The 16,573-nt window shown below is 46.4% G+C and overlaps 1 protein-coding gene across 1 annotated transcript in view; it reads left to right on the top strand.

The window, feature by feature from the left end:
- ABCA4 (ATP binding cassette subfamily A member 4) overlaps nucleotides 1-16,198 on the top strand; it is a 141,286-nt gene extending 125,088 nt beyond the window's left edge. The window contains 10 exon segments of the mRNA XM_055139903.1: nucleotides 2,015-2,135; nucleotides 2,481-2,543; nucleotides 3,916-4,022; nucleotides 4,950-5,091; nucleotides 7,025-7,159; nucleotides 8,176-8,279; nucleotides 8,366-8,458; nucleotides 10,622-10,871; nucleotides 12,852-12,935; nucleotides 16,166-16,198. Of these exon segments, the coding sequence (XP_054995878.1) occupies nucleotides 2,015-2,135; nucleotides 2,481-2,543; nucleotides 3,916-4,022; nucleotides 4,950-5,091; nucleotides 7,025-7,159; nucleotides 8,176-8,279; nucleotides 8,366-8,458; nucleotides 10,622-10,871; nucleotides 12,852-12,935; nucleotides 16,166-16,198 (1,132 nt within the window).
- Nucleotides 16,199-16,573: the final 375 nt, after the last annotated feature.

The following is a 16,573-nucleotide window of genomic DNA, read 5'->3' as shown; positions in this document are numbered from 1 at the left end:
GTGAATCCCAAGAAGTTTCTTAGGCAAGACTTGGTGATGACCAAATATGGCTGGTGGGAGAGAAAAGACTCTAGATCAAGGTGGTTAAGAAGGGCTTCAGAGAGGAAGCTACATCTTCAAGAATAGGTCATGTATGTGTGTAGGGGTGGGGGAGGGAAGAAAGGAGGAAAAGAGGGAGAGAGAAAGAAGGAGACAGAAGGAGACAGAGAATGTGCCAGGGTATGTGAGAGCACATGTTAGTGCATAATGTATGTCTGTGATTGTGCATGTGTACGAACGTGATTTAAGTGTGAATGTAAGAGTGTGTGTGAAAGTGAATGTATGAGAGAACGTATGTGTTGTGATGGTGTTTAAAAGGGAATGTGTGAAAGAAAGAGAGAAAGAGAAAAAGAAAGAGAGAGAGAAAGAAAGAAAGAAAGAAAGAAAGAAAGAAAGAAAGAAAGAAAGAAAGAAAGAAAGAAAGAAAAGAAAGAAAGAAAGAAAGAAAGAAAGAAAGAAAGAAAGAAAGAAAGAAGGAGAAGAGAGAAGAAGAAGAGAGAAAGAGAAGAGAAGAAAGAAAGAAAGAAAGAAAGAAAGAAAGAAAGAAAGAAAGAAAGAAAGAAAGAAAGAAAGAAAGAAGAAAGAAAGAAAGAAAGAAAGAAAGAAAGAAAGAAAGAAAAGAAAGAAAGAAAGAAAGAAAGAGAAAGAAAGAGGGAGAGAGAGAGAAAGAAGAAGAAAGAAAGAAAGAAAGAAAGAAAGAAAGAAAGAAAGAAAGAAAGAAAGAAAGAAGAGAAAGAAAGAAAGAAAGAAAGAAAGAAAGAAAGAGAGAGAGAAAGGAGGAAAGGAAGAAAGAAAGAAAGAAAGAAAGAAAGAAAGAAAGAAAGAAAGAAAGAAAGAAAGAAAGAAAGAAAGAAAGAAGAGAGAGAAAGAAAGAAAGAAAGAAAGAAAGAGAGAGAGAGAGAAAGAGAGAGAAAGAAAGAAAGAAAGAAAGAAAGAAAGAAAGAAAGAAAGAAAGAAAGAAAGAAAGAGAGGAGAGAGAGAGAAAAAGAAAGAAAGAAAGAAAGAAAGAAAGAAAGAAAGAAAGAAAGAAAGAGAAAGAAAGAAAGAAAGAAAGAAAGAGAAAGAGAAAAAGAAAGAGAGAGAAAGAAAGAAAGAAGAAGAAAGAGAGAGAAAGAAAGAAAGAAAGAAAGAAAGAAAGAAAGAAAGAAAGAAAGAAAGAAAGAAAGAAAGAGAGAGAGAGAAAGAAAGAAAGAAAGAAAGGAGGAAAAAAAATAAAAGGGAATGTGTGTGAAAGTGTATGTGTGTGTGGTGTGTGTGTGTGTGTGTGTGTGTGTGTGTGAGAGAGAGAGAGAGAGAGAGAGAGAGCACACATCTGGAGGAAGAGAAGCAGACACACTGGAAATTCCTGCAGAGGCAGGTGCTGGAAAAGCCATCCCAGCTGGGGCTCAGGGGGGATCAAAGGGCCAGTGGAAGTTGAGTGTGTGAGATGAGTGGGTTGCAGGTGGGCAGGCTATTGGTCCTGAAGCAGGGCGCCAGACTCTCAGTGAGGATCTGGGGCCTGAGCTTATAGCTGATGAGAAACCATGTAAGGGAGTGGGGACATGAGTGACACACTAGACTCAAAGCTGTAGGAGATTAGTTCCCAGTTGCCACCTTTCCAGAGTGCTTGTGTTAGACCATGGAGAGTTTAATACTGGTGACAGCAGCCAGGTTTGAGACTGACCCAACCGGCCACTGTGTAGTTTGTTTTCACCACTATCCTCTCAGTAGAGCCCTTTATCTCTTCCCCTGGTCTCATGGTTTAAGGGGACCAGGTTAACAGAGCATCAGTGACAGCCAGAATCACACAGGGAAACCAGACCTGGGACACAGGACAAACTGGGTCCTGCAGCCCCCTCTGCTGGGTATCCCTACTGGGAGTACCTGTAGGGATTCAGGCCTTGAGGGTGGTGGGATGGGCAGGGCCAGCTGTGAGGGATGGAAAGAGGCAAAGAAGACTGTCGCCAGCCCTATCCTGACTCCATCCTCCCTCCAGGATGGTTGAGCCCACAAAGGAGCCGATCTTAGATGAAGACGATGATGTGGCAGAAGAAAGACAAAGAATTAATAGTGGAGGAAATAAAACGGCTCTCTTAAGGCTTAATGAACTGACCAAGGTAAGGGAATAGGAGTAGGTCATAGCATACAATGCCCGTTGCTCTTTGCACCCACTAAAGGCATGCCCAAATTTGCCTATGCAAACGATCCTAACTAGATGTGGAACTGTACCCATGTTATAATAGTTTGGCTTCCAAGAACATTCAATTCCACTTGAATTCCTCTCAGTCATCTCCCTTCCCTTGGGAGAACCAGGCCTGCACAAGGTTTCTCGGTGCCTCAGAGTCCTTTCTGGGCCCAGGAGAGTAGGCTGCCACCTCCTGTAGATTGGGTCTAAACCCACTTTGCTCTCTCTTCCCCTGCTGCTCTTGCCAGTTCCCAGCCCATTTCTCTGCATCTTGCAGGTTTATTCTGGCAGCTCCAGCCCAGCAGTGGACAGGCTGTGTGTGGGGGTCCGCCCTGGAGAGGTGGGTATGCCACAGACCATATGTGAAAGGGCTTCAGAAAACCAGTGTCTGGGTGCGTTTCTTCTTCCCACTAACTCAGCTAGTCAATAGAAAGATACTGCAAGCCATGCAGGACACTTTAAGATTTTTTTTGTGGTCATATGACAGAAGGAAAACAGGTAAAAATCATCTGGTCATTACTTTTACTCAAAATATATGCAAGATTCTCATCCAGCATACAACTAACATAACATGTCTGGGGATAACTCACTGGCCAAGTGACCACCTGGCATTGACTTTGATCCCTGGCAGCACCTTACATGCAACTAGTGACTGAGACCCTGGCAGCACTGGCAGGGGATTCTGGTACCACAGCAAAGTGTGGATACTCAGAGGAACACCAGGACTAAAATGTGCACAAGCTCCGAAACAGACCATGGGTAAGTACCAGAGCCAAGGGCAAGAACACCAGAGTCTCATAACCAAAAGGAAAGGGACTTTTTCTAAAAATAATTATTTAAAAGCAATATTAATGAGATCCTAAACATTGTTCATCTTTGGGGGAAGCAGCTGTGCTCAGGGGGCCATCTGCAGTGGTGAACCAGAGTAGGCTACATGTGAGGCAAGCACTTTCATCCCTCTACTAGCTTTTCCTCCTGTGGGAAAAAACAAGTTTTAAGCCTGTATATCACACATTCTTGGGAAGCAATCAGAGATGAACAACTCAGAGACTTCTTAGAATGTGGGCCCGTGGGCCCTCGAAGCAGAGACGTGTTCTTAGAGAAGACACAGGAGCCACACCGGCTTCCACAGTGGCCAACGACAGAAAGACAACACTTAGACACAAAGGGCAGGGAATGGCAAATTGGACATGTGTGTTGTGATTCCTCTGGTGATAGTTCCCAGGCTCCTCTCCACTGATTAATTAGCTTTTGTCTTCCCTCATAGAGTGGTGGGGTGGGATGCAAACTTAATACATGTTTCTTCCACTTTTAGGCAAAGCAGAGAGCTTTTCTCATACCTGCTGCTTCTCAATTGCTTCCAGCTCAGCATTCTCATGCCATATTTGGGAGCACTTCTTTCTGCTACCCTGCACTGTAGGGGGCTAATGGCCCCTATAATGGCAATACAGGTTGGAAATACTTCTCCAGGGCCAGAGAGAGAGTACAATGGGTTAAGGCACTTGCCTTGCATGAGGCCCACTCAGGTTCTATCTCCAGCACTACATATGGACCTCAGGGCCCTGCTGGGAGTCATCCCTGAGCACTGCTGGGTATGGTCCAAGAGTAAAATAAAATCAAATCCTTCTCTCCAACCCACACACCAGCCCTAGGGCCTGGATTTCCAGACCTTGAGCTCCAGGGCGAGGCCAGTTCTGTGTGTTTCCCCTCAGTGCTTTGGCCTCTTGGGAGTGAATGGAGCTGGGAAAACAACCACCTTCAAGATGCTCACCGGTGATACTACGGTCACCTCAGGCGATGCCACCATAGCTGGCAAAAGGTGAGTATTGTCTGCCATGGAGGCAGGAGAGGGTGGGAAAGGGGGTGGGCATACCGGGGATATTGGTGGTGGGGTATGTGCACTGGTGGAAGGATGGGTGTTTGATCCTTTTGTGATTGTAACTCAAACATGAAAACTTGTAACTATCTCATGGTGATTCAATTAAATTAAAAAAAAAAAAAAGATGAGTGTTTTGTCCTGTCCTGAAGTGTTTTGTGCAGTCCTGGTCCCAGTCCCAGTCTCAGAACAGAACAGATTTCTGCCATCATCTTGCGTCAGACACTGATCCATCAGTGATCTAATGATTTCCTCCATGACTTTGCCTCTACCAATAAATGCACATGGAGAAATTCATTTCCATTGGGTGTGGAGGCAGGCATATTCTCTAGCTACTCCCAAATGCCTCCAAGGAATTAAAACCACTAGACGCATTCAGATTGGGGGGTCGTGAGCCATGAGTGCCCAAAGGCCACTCTTGGTTTTGTGCTCTGGAGTCACTCCCAGGAGTGATTGGAGACCATTTTTAGTGTCAGGGATTGAACTGGGATTGGCCATGTGCAAGGTAAGCACCTTAGCTCCTATCTCTCTGACCCCAAAACCCACTATCTACTTTCTTCAATCTGGTCTTCTCTTTGTTTTTTAACTCACATTTGAAGTGATCCAGAAAAAAACAAAGCTGACTTTTGAATAACAGGTATTTGATGTATTCCGCACAAGGGAACTTAGAAGGATTTGATTCAAAGCATCAAGTTTCTGAAATTAATCACTTTCTAGCTAACAGGCTCTGCTTTGAAGTCCATTCCTATTTCTGAACAAAATGGAAGAGATAAGGTGACTGCCTTATTCTGTTAGTGGAGCTTGCCCACTCCAGATCTCTGTCACCCCCTTTATGGAGGAAGTTTGCTAATTGCTTCTACTTTTTTGCAGCATTTTAACCAGTATTTCTGATGTTCGTCAAAATATGGGCTACTGTCCTCAGTTTGATGCCATCGATGACCTTCTCACAGGGCGAGAACACCTTTACCTCTATGCACGTCTTCGAGGGGTACCAGCAGAGGAAATTGAGAGCGTAAGAGATAGTTTGTTGTAGTTTGTTCTGTGTTTGCTCTGGTTTACTCAATAAACCAGAAGTCTGTTTTGTGAAAGTGACGTTAGAGATGGGGAAACTGGGACGCACTATGCATTCTGTCATTCCACAAATTCTTACTGAGTGCCTACTATTCTAGTGTACTTAGTAGAAGATGGGGGCAGAACAGTGAATAAAACAAACATCCCTGTCTTCAGATCTAACAAAGCCGTGCATGCTTCAACTCAGCAACCTCACCACTGAGAATTTACCCTGAAGCTAAAACTCCCACAACTAAACAATGCATATGCACAAGGGAACAGAACACATATGCAGAGGGTCTCTGAAAGGGTCAAGAAGCATTGCATTTGTAGTTGCAAAATAGTGGAAATTGCTTACATGCTCAGGCATAGTACATTAAGCTGACACATTTGTTTTACATATAATAAAATCTGTGGATGTGAAAAAAATAGGAGGGGGCGGAAATCTCAATAAACTGACTTGGAGTTATTTCCAAAAGATTTTGGGAAATTAAAAAACAAAGTATGAAAGAAAGAACAGGGGCTGGAGTGATAGCACAGCGGGTAGGGCGTTTGCCTTGCACGCGGCCGACCCAGGTTCAAATCCCAGCATCCCATATGGTCCCCTGAGCGCCGCCAGGGGTGATTCCTGAGTGCAGAGCCAGGAGTAACCCCTGGTAACCCAGGTGTGACCCAAAAAGCAAAAAAAAAAAAAAAAAAAAAAAGAAAGAAAGAACATAGAATAATAACTTTTAGGCTTGAAGGCACACATATGTCTGCTTACCTTTACAATAGAAACCCAAGAAGGATAATCCTAAAAACCATAGATATGGGAGGAAAGTAGGGAGACAGGAAAAGGACAGGGAATAGTAATTCCCTCAGGAGATCCTTTTGCAAAGTTTTGAGTTTTGGGAGCATGTGAATCTTCTACATATTCAAACAACAATCTAGTAAGAATAAGAAGGAGGGAGAAAAGGAACTCTTGGGGCAGAAGAGCTATTATAGCGGATAGGATGTTCATCTTGCACACATCTGATCCACGTTTGATCTCCGGCATCCCATATGGTCCCCTGTAGCACTGCTAGGAGTAATTTCTGAATGCAGAGCCAAGGAGTAACCCCTGACCATTGCCAAGTGTGACCCTCAAACACACACACACACACACACACACACAACTTCTGAAACAGCAAAAAAACAATTTAATTTTATTTTAAGTAAATGTCATAATCACTGCAGTGTGCGGGGCAGAGGACATGATATTGGACTCTGTGACCTCAGCCTGGCCCAGGTGACCAGAGGGAAAGAACTGGAAGCACATTCTACACTTTCACAGTCTGTATGTTTTTACAAGGGCGTGGGAAGAGCGAGTCTGAAATTTTAGACATGATAGAGGATTAAGTAATGAATAAACGTTTCATGTTGTTGGAAGTCAGAGTTCTCACTGCGAGAGAAGAACGTGCAAACATTGAGAGGGAAAAAGAAGAGAACGAGCCCTCTGGGGTTGGGCTGAAATTACAACTAGCACCATAGCCAGTGGAATGTTCATACGAATGTGTTTGTACATGCTTATAGCTGTGCATGCATATAGCACACGTTTGTACATGTATTATACATCTCTGTGTTTGTATATGTCTACCAGGTCTTTGACAAGGCCAAGAAGGAAGACTACCTCAGTAGCAGTGAAAATGCTTTATGCTCAGATTTTTGTCTCTAATGCCATTCCCCTTTCAAAGAAACCATGAACCTCAGATAAACATCAAACTCCAGGCTTGGGACAGCATGCATCTAAAAAGAGTCAGAAATGTCTTATTATTATGCCAGAAAGTTAAAGAAGTGCTTTATTTGCGGGAGGTGGGAGAGGGCCATGCAGCCTGCTTGCCATTCTCTCCCAAATGGGGTTTCTTCCTCTGCCCTAGGTTGCACTCTGGTGTATCAAGACTTTGGGGCTGACTCTCTACACAGATCGCCTGGCCGGTACCTACAGTCGGGGTAACAAGCGGAAGCTCTCCACAGCCATCGCCCTGGTCGGCTGTCCGCCACTGGTGCTGCTGGTGAGGGTGCCAGCACAGCCTGTGCCAGAGGGCACAGGTGGGCTGATGAGTATGACCTTGTGCTGCATCTGAGGTGGAGTGCACTACTGAGAAAACACAGTGGACCCCTTAGTCTTGACTCTCCCCCCAACTTTGTATGCAGTTGGTCTCCAACTGGTGAGAGAAACCGAGTCTCTTCTGAGGCCCAGCACTTGGCACCTCTGGGGGATGTTAGCCTCTGCTCACAGATTTTGCCACTGGAGGAGGTCAAGGGTCACCCGCAGGCCAGGTGCACTGCCTGTGCCACAGCATCACGTGATTCTTTCCAGAACTGGGTGGGCCGGCAGGCTTCGTGTTCATGCAGTCCAGGGTTTCCAAAAGTGGGTCAGAGGGGAACTGTGAGAATCACCGAGACTCTTATCTCCATCTCCTGGATGTAGGTTCTTTCCCCTAACCCTTTTGGTTTTAGGGGGTGGGGATTTGGAACCACACCCAGCTGTGCTCAGGGGATGTTCCTGGCTCTGTGATCAGGAATGATGCCTGGGATTGACCTGGAGACTCTACGCCATGCTGGGGATCGAACCCTTGTCTGCCACGTGCAAGACTGTTCCTTTGTCCTATCTCTCTGTCCCAGTTGGCTTTCATCTGCTCCAATATGGGCTGAAATGGGTCTAGAGGTGCACAAACTGTTTTTCTTTTTTCTTTTTGGGGGGTGGGACTTTGGAGACATGCCCAACAGTGCTCAGGGGCTACTCCTGGTGGTGTTCCAGATATTATGTGGCCTGAGAAGGGAACTGGGGTGGGCCATGTGAAAGGCAAGTGCTTTGACCTCTGTGACCTCTGTTGACCTCTGGCCCATGTAGGATGGTTATTTCCTCCCCCTTTTCACCTCTTGCTTCAGTCCCTGCACCTAGTCCCAGCCTCAACAACCAGGGAGCAACTGTGCCCCAACTGCACTGGGCAGAGCTGTGGGAGGGAGTCCACAGAACTGGGGTGGTGGCTGGGAGAAGACGACCCCAAGCCCGCCCCCTGTACAGGATGAGCCCACCACGGGCATGGACCCCCAGGCTCGCCGCATGCTGTGGCACACCATCATGAACATCATCAGAGAAGGCAGAGCTGTGGTCCTCACGTCCCACAGGCAAGAGCATCCGGGGGGCTGGGATGGAGCCATTGGGCCATGGGAGGCCCCCATCCTGCCACTCACCACCTCTCTCCTGCCCTCAGCATGGAAGAATGCGAGGCTTTGTGCACACGGCTGGCCATCATGGTGAGGGGGACCTTCCAGTGTCTGGGCACCACTCAGCACCTCAAGTACAAGTAAGGAGATGCTGGGGCAGCTGGGTGACCTCTGGGGGTGGTCAGAGCAGCCCTGTGCTCCTTCAGACCCCTGGGGGAGTCTTGCTGCCCCTCATCCCACTGACACCGGTGGGGCCAGTCACTCATTTTCCACAGCAGATGGAGAGAGGAAATGGGCTGGGGGCTGTGACTGGGGCCTCAGCAGCACTCACACTCGTGTCAGGACACACGCCAAGCTGGTGGGCTGTGGGGAGATCTTGACCATGGCCGCATTATCACACCAGTGCTGGTACCTATCTTTTCAGTGAGAATCCACAGCCAACAGAGGGACATTTAAGAAACGGAACAGCCTGGAAATCAGCTTTCCTTTCTGTCATGTTATAGATCATGTTATAGACATAACCATGCATCCTACAACAAAGCAGCAATGCCAAAGACCTTGAGTGGGATTATTCTATACCCATAGACTGAAAATTGCTGTGAATTATGTATCAATGATAGTTTGTGTCCCAAAGCTTTCAATGCACTCAAATTAGATTATTAGGGACTGAGGGATAGTACAAAGGTTACGGGACTTGCTTGGCATGCAGCGATAGCAGTGACACTGGTTCAAATCCCAGTAGCACATATGGCTCCCTGAGCACTACTAGGTGTGGCCCTGCGCACCGACAGGTGTGTCCCCCAAGAAAAAAAAGTTTATTATAATAATGTTATGTTCCCCATGCTTTTTAAGTTGGGAGCAGGGACTGAAGATGTAGTACAGGACTTAAGTCACTTGCATTGAATTCTTCTAATCCTGGTTTGATCCCTGTGAACACCACATGATTCCCCAAGCACCAATGTGTACAGCCCTGGAGGCTTCTGAACACCAGTGGGGGGCCTTAGTATCTCATCCTCAGACCTTGTTTTGGATAACAGGCCTGCCAGGTCATCGCTAGGAAGGGTCTCCTGAGCAAGGCTTGGCAATATTTATATTCAGCCCCCTCTGAATATAAATAACTCGAGAGTGGATTGAGAGTCATCACTCACTGAGAGTCTAGACTATCTAGTGCCAACAAACTAGTCAGCATAGGGAACAGCCCTCTACCACCGTGCCATGCTGGGCAGCTGAGTTTCTGGAGAGATACAGACATGGGGCCTGTGTCCTGGTACCTCCTTTATGCATCTGGGTAGAGAAATGCTTTGGAAAGATCAAGCAGAGTCACTGCATTTGGGCATTTGGCCCTTGATTTCTTGAACAACTTCAGCTGTGTGGACATCAAGGGGAACTTGAGCACAGAGAGTCACCAGATCTCATCTGCTGCTTTCCATGTCCACACAACATCCTCTATGCCATTCTCCCTCACTCCCCCATGAGGCAGAGTGGATGAGAAGGGAGTATTCCCAGATGGAGGGACTGTCAACTTTCTGGAACTAATAGGCAAAGACATTTTCTGGTAGCGAGGACGATCCTTGGCTGTGGGGGAAGCCCTGGACTAAGTTAAACCAACACTGTCCACCCTGACATAAGTATCTAGGCCAGTCAGTGACCACACACACTCTCTGGAGGAATATTCATCCACGTGGCAGTGACCAGCTCAATTGGTGAAAGGAGGAGGGAACACGGGTTAGCATTTAGCTTGACACTTCCGTCTGCTTCTGGCAGCTTCTTTGGGATAAACTGCCTTCCCGAGTCTTAGCTCCTCCTCACCACTCTCAAAGGGCCAGGCAGCCCTTAGCATGAGCAACTAAGCCCTGAATCCCCAGGCCTTCAGGGGCAGACTCTGACCTCCATTTGGCACTCCACCTCACTGACTTCAGCAGGCAAGTTAGAGGGAAAGAGCAGGACACGGTGCCTTCCACAGCTGGATGCAGAAAACAGCTGGCCCAGTCCAGTGCGCCACAGTGCCACAGAGCTATTGATTGATATTTTTAATTTGGCGCTGGGGAATCGAACCCAGGGCCCCAGACAATCAGAGCCTGCACTCCAGTCCTTGCCGCCCGCAGATATTCAGACCTTTCAAAATTAGGCTCAAGTGCTCTCTCCAGGAACCAGCCTGCTTCTGATTTCATTTTTTTCTTTCACACACAAGGTCTTTGATATGGGCTTGTAATCTCCCACATTGGGACTGAGTCCCTTCCTCATGTGAGGAGGACCCAGTCCCGGCCAGGGGTCTGTCCTATCATGTGCATGCATACCCCCAGGTTTGGAGACGGCTACATCGTCACCATGAAGATCAGGTCCCCGAGAGATGGCTCGCTGCCGGACCTGAACCCGGTGGAGCAGTTCTTCCAGGGCAACCTCCCGGGCAGCGTGCAGAGGGAGCGGCACCACAACCTGCTGCAGTTCCAGGTCTCCTCCTCCTCCCTGGCCAGGATCTTCCAGCTGCTCCTCTCCCACAAGGACAGCCTGCTCATCGAGGAGTACTCCGTCACGCAGACCACGCTGGACCAGGCGAGTGGCTGGGGCCCCACAGGGGAGGGAGCTCCCCAGGTGCCGTGCTGCATACTCTAAGCCCTTAGTTATGGAGGGGGATGGGGGACGATGATAGGACAGAAATTGTTCTCTGAGGACATTTTAGCAGCAAGCACCATCGCCTTAATATCATGCTACCCCATTACAGCCACTGAAATGCATGATTTCATCCTTTCTGGTCTGTGATGGTCATTGTTTTTGTTTTGTTTTTGTTTTTTTCTCTACCCCTTTTCCAGTCAGTGTGATTTACAAATGTGCAATAGTGCCAATGCTTCATATTCCTACACATTCATACCCATTGCATGAATACACATTCCCATGCCACGTGTCCTAACAGAGTGTTCATTCCCCCGCCCCTCCCCCAGCTCACAGATACAGTAGGCTCAGTTCTAGAGACAAGCTCTTAGATTCTGTTGCTTTGGGCCTTTTGTTATTCCCCTACTGTGCTTCTTTACATCCCACCTATGAGATCATTCTGGATCTCCTGGCTGACTTCACTCAGCACGCTGCCCTCCAATTCCAGTCACGCAGCAGCAAATGGCATGATTTCATCTTTTCTTATAGCTGAGTAATATTCCATCGTGTTCATATGCCACATTTTGAACTCTTGAGTTGTTTCTAGATTTTGGCCATCATGAATAGTGCTGCAAAGAATATAAAAGTGCAAATGGCTTTTCTGCTAGGGTTTTGGACCCTTGCAATAGATGCCAGAGTTGAAATTGCTAGGTCATGTGGAAGCTCAATTCCGTTTTTTTTTTTTCTTTTTGGGTCAAACCCAGTAATGCTCAGGGGTTACTCCTGGCTCTTTACTCAAGAATTACTCCTGGCGGTGCTGGGGGGACCATATGGGATGCCGGGGATCAAACCTAGGTCGGCCTTGTGCAAGGTAAATGCCCTACCCACTGTGCTATTGCTCCGGCCCGTGTGGAAGCTCAATTCTTAGTTTTTTGAGGAGTATCCACATTGTTTTCCAAAAAGGTTGAACTAATTAACATTCCCACCAGCAGTGAATGAGGGCTCTTTTTCCCCACATATCCACACGAACATTGGTTGTTTTTGTTCTCTGTGATGTCTCACTGGTATGAGGTGGTATCTCATGGTTGTTTTGATTTAAGTTTCCCTGTTTATCAGTGATGCAGAGCATTTTCTCATATATTTGGACACCTAACTTCCTTCTTTGAGGAAGTTTCTGTTCATCTCTTCTCCCCATTTTTTAATGGGATTTTTTATGTTAATATTTACTGATGACTTCTATTTTCTTTTTAATTTTCTATTTGATTTTTTATTTACATATAAAAATTCAGGCTTTAAAACTCCTGGTCTGAGAGAAAACTCATCAGACTAAACACACACTTTGCATACAGGGTGCAATTCAGTCCCTACCACCACATGGTCCCCTCCATTTGACTAGATGGAGGATTGTTGTTCTTGGGGAATAGCCCCTAAATATGGCCTGGTGTCCCTCTCCCCAAATTAGTGTATGATTGAGTGAGTTTTGATAAAGATGTGTGAGTGTCATAGGTATGGGGATCCCTTTCTAAATCTTGGTTAAAAAAATACCTGGCGTTACTAACTGCTTCCAAGTACACATTTTTGTGGTCTCAGTGCAGCCGCATGGCTGAGCAGCCATCATCATGCTCGGAAACTTCTGTTCAATCTGAAACTCTGGAAATGCTCAACATTTCCCATTAACATCAAACAGCTCCCATTAAACACTCTCTCCAGACACTCCAGACACAGAGCATAGAATGTGTTCTCTGCTCCACATTCTGTTTTTTCCCACCTCACTGCAGTGGCACCTCAGCCTCCATCTTGTCACGTCTACAACATTTCACTTCACATATGTCCCCAGAGCTCTGCCATGCCACAGTCCTGTCAGAACATCCATTCTTTTTTATGGCAGCTATAGTCCATTGGAAGCATCTAATGCATTTGACTTATCTGTTCATCTTCCTCCAGGTGTTTGTGAACTTTGCTAAACAAACTGAAACTCACAATCTCCCTTTGCACCCTCGAGCTGCTGGAGTCAGACAATAAGCTAAGGTAATCTCATGGCTCACTCTTCCACTGCCCATGGTGGATGGGGCCTCTGCTCAGAGTTGCCTCCACTGGGCCTGTGTCTCCTTCAGAACCACCACCCCCCTAACCCCCACCCCCACCCCCGTGCTTAATCCCTCTGGATCCCGACCACATCCCTACTCTATCCTTGACATTTTCCACCAGTTCTGTGCTGAAAGACTTAGTGTGTATCTCTTTTATAATCAAAATACCAGTTAGATGGCCTGGGAGAGCACTTCTGAAACAATCTTTCCCATGTTTTGTCCTCTAGTGGAAAGAGAATGTGAATTTTAGAAATAAGAAACGGAAAGATAAAAGAGGTTATTTAAATGTTGGGTATTGGTGTGCTTAGCATCTATGCCTGGTCATACATTTGAGTTTCAAAGGAAGGGAGTTAATTTCCATTCCATTTCAAAGCTTTGATTAGATGGAGGATTGTTGTCCTTGGGGAAGAGGGCTTTTGTTCTTCAGCAAACATCAAGATTATAGATAACAGATCTGTAACTTGGTTTCTGATAACTTCTGGAGTAAGTGCTTGCTGGTTTCTGCCCAGCACAGCACCTATGCATAACTGAATAGAAAAAGTATTTCCTTGAATGACCAGTGATGTTCCTCTTCCCACCTGGCACAAATCTTAAGAAACTAAGACTAAACCGTCTGTGAGCCAGATGGATCTGGTTTATGATCATCAGCAGCTAATTCTAGCTGCAGATGAGCTAACTAATAGATAAGTCAACTTAAAAACATCCTGAGCGGGCTAATAATTGAGGGACTGGAGTGACAGCACAGAACATAGGAAATTTACCTTATATGCAGCCAACCCTGGTTCAAGTCCCTAGTACCATGTGTGGTCCCCCAAAAACCACCAAGAGTAACCCTTTAGCACAGAGCCAGGAGAAGTTCTGAGCACAGCTGGGTATGACCAACCTCCTCCACCACCACAACTAAAATTATAATTGAGCAATCAGCACATTTTTCTTTTCCAAAATTAGGAACAACTCAATTAATTTTTGATCTGTACTCTTATACACTACTACAGATTTTTCACCTAACTTTTATCCTTACCAATTAGTTTTTTGGGTATTTTTTGGTCACCAAATGTTTTGGGGATCACCCCAGTGAAGCTCTGGGGTTACTCCTAGCTCTGCACTCAAGAATCATTCCTGATGGTGTTCAGGAGACCATATGAGATACATGTGCAAGGCAAGCACCCTACAACCTACCCATTGTACTATTTCTCCAGCCTAATGTTTGTGTTTTTATGGGGGCCTCCACAGTGGTATTCAGGGGCCCTAGGGGGATCAAACCCACAGCCTTGAGGCATGCAAGGCAGACACTCCTAGCTCTGAGAATGTGTGACTTTTCAACCAGATGAGTGGGTAAAACCACATTTTATTTAGATGTGGTGCTCCATGCCCGGCTCTCCTGCTTGCCCCACTCCCTCCCCCCACAGCCTGGTGCTGGTCAGAAACTGAACTCCACCTTCCCACTGGAGATCACATCTCTCCCTTCAGAAAGTTCACTTTGGTGTTCTCTTCTCCAGACTGGACTTAGTGCCTGGATTTTAATTTGGAACCTGCTATCCTGAACCCCAGCTCCAGTATCCTCCCACCCCCTCCAAATTTTCCTGCTTTCCTGGAGCCACCTATACAGGAAGAGGGCAAAGAGATTGTTCACCTCCTCAGAGGGATGATCTAAATTACAGCTTCATGGATATTAAAACAGGAAGATCAGGGGCCAGAGCAATATACAGCAGAGGGGCTGGAGCAATAGCACAGCGAGTAGGACATGTACCTTGCATGCGGCCTACCCGGGTTAGATTCTCAGCATCCCATATGGTCCCCTGAACACCGCCAGAAGTGATTCCTGAGTGCAGATCCAGGAGTAACCCCTGAGAATGCTGGACGTGACCTCCCCACACACACCAAAGGGGGGCGGGGGGAGACAAGAAGTTCATAGTAACTTTCTTGAGCTAAAAAAACAATCACAGTGACCCCTTTCCAGTCTTCTGAAATAGCACAACATGGAAGGTGGAACTTTGTCCTTTGATTCACTCTGAAGCTCAGTTCTATTTAAACATGGGTCTCTGTCTCTCTCTCCTCTCTCTCTCCCCCACTTTCCCCCCTCTCTCTTTCTCTCTCCCCTATTTCTCTATGTAAATTTCTTTTTAAAAAAAGTCTTCTGCTCCTTAAAAAAAAGAGAGAGAGAGAGAGAGAGAGAGAGAGAGAGAGAGAGAGAGAGAAGGTGTCGCTTTCCTCTAAGATGTCAGGTAAACAGAGAAGGTAGCTTACCTGGCATCTTAGAGAAAAGTAACAGCTTCAGCCGGGGTTGAGGGGGACAGTTCTGCAGCTCCCGGGTGGCAGAGCTCAAGGAGAGACTTGGAAGGATTCTGACATTTCTGCAACAAGAAAACACATAGCTCACCTCATTGTGGAGAACTGTCTGAGTCACAGAATTCACTGAGCTCCCTTCTGAGAAAGAAGATGACTGTTTGACTTTTTTCATTTAAAAAAAAATTTTTAATTTGGAGTAATACCTGGCTGTGCTCAGGGCTCATTCTGGCTGGGGCTTGGAAGAACATCTGTGGAGCTGGGAAGTAAATGCAGGTCAGCCATGTCCAAGGCAAGCGTCTTAATCTCCGTACTATCTCTTCAACCCCATGTCTACTTTTTAAAAAGAAATTATTATAGTTAACAGAGTTATAGTGTTCAGCATACGGTATTGCTGTTCAAAGTTAGCAGTACCACCACCGCCACCACATTGCCTATAATTTCTCCCTCCATGTCTAGTTGGACATTCCTTCCCTCCCAGCCTTCCCCATTATTTGTTAATTGACAGTTATAACTTTGGTGCATACAGTTAGCTCCCTTAGAACTTGATGTGTTCCTGTGTTTTTTTTTTTTTTGGTTAACCTTTCACCCCCACCCCAAACCTGGCACTCTCAGTTTTAAAATCCTAAAAACCAAAGTCAGAGAGATAGTATCTGTATTAAGGCACTTGCCTTGCATGTGGCTGACCCCAGTTCAAATTGTATAATGTCCCCTCAGCAGACCCAAGAATAGCCCCCGGAGCACTGCTGGGTATGGTCCTCAAACAAAAAATAGACAAATGAAATAAAAGTCTAAAAGTCATTGCTACATCATCTTCAGATAGCCGAGATGATGAGGGCCCATCTGACGTCCCTTCACAGGTCTGATCTTTTCCCCTCAGCCCAGGGCAGCTGGCAGCTGGACAGGAACGCCGAGTAGTTGGAAGTACAGGAAGCTTTTCCTTCAGTCCCCATTCAGACGGAACAGCAGCTGGAACCTGTGCTGCCGAAGTCACCGTGGGCACAGTGAATGCCAAAGGGGCTCCTTCAGAGGGGAAACCAACGCAAACTCCCTGACTAGGGGAACTGATCCAGGCACATGACCCTGAAGCCCCTTTCATCCTGGCTGTGGTCATAGAACCCCCAGTCCCTTCTTCTGTCTTGGATTGGGCTATCACTCTGCTCAAGTGTGTCCCCCGCGTATGTACTCTCCCCCTTTCCTGTATTTTCTGGTTAAGGAGAAAATTAAATCCAAATGTCCTCATCCCAAACTGTCTAAAGTCCCTGCTGTCCATACTGCGTGCCCTCTGCTTCA

The sequence above is a fragment of the Sorex araneus genome, chromosome 5 (genome assembly GCF_027595985.1).
Source record: "Sorex araneus isolate mSorAra2 chromosome 5, mSorAra2.pri, whole genome shotgun sequence".
Lineage (NCBI taxonomy): Eukaryota > Metazoa > Chordata > Mammalia > Eulipotyphla > Soricidae > Sorex > Sorex araneus.
The sequence above is the reverse complement of the archived record's forward strand: the minus strand, read 5'-3'. Positions and strand labels throughout refer to the sequence as shown.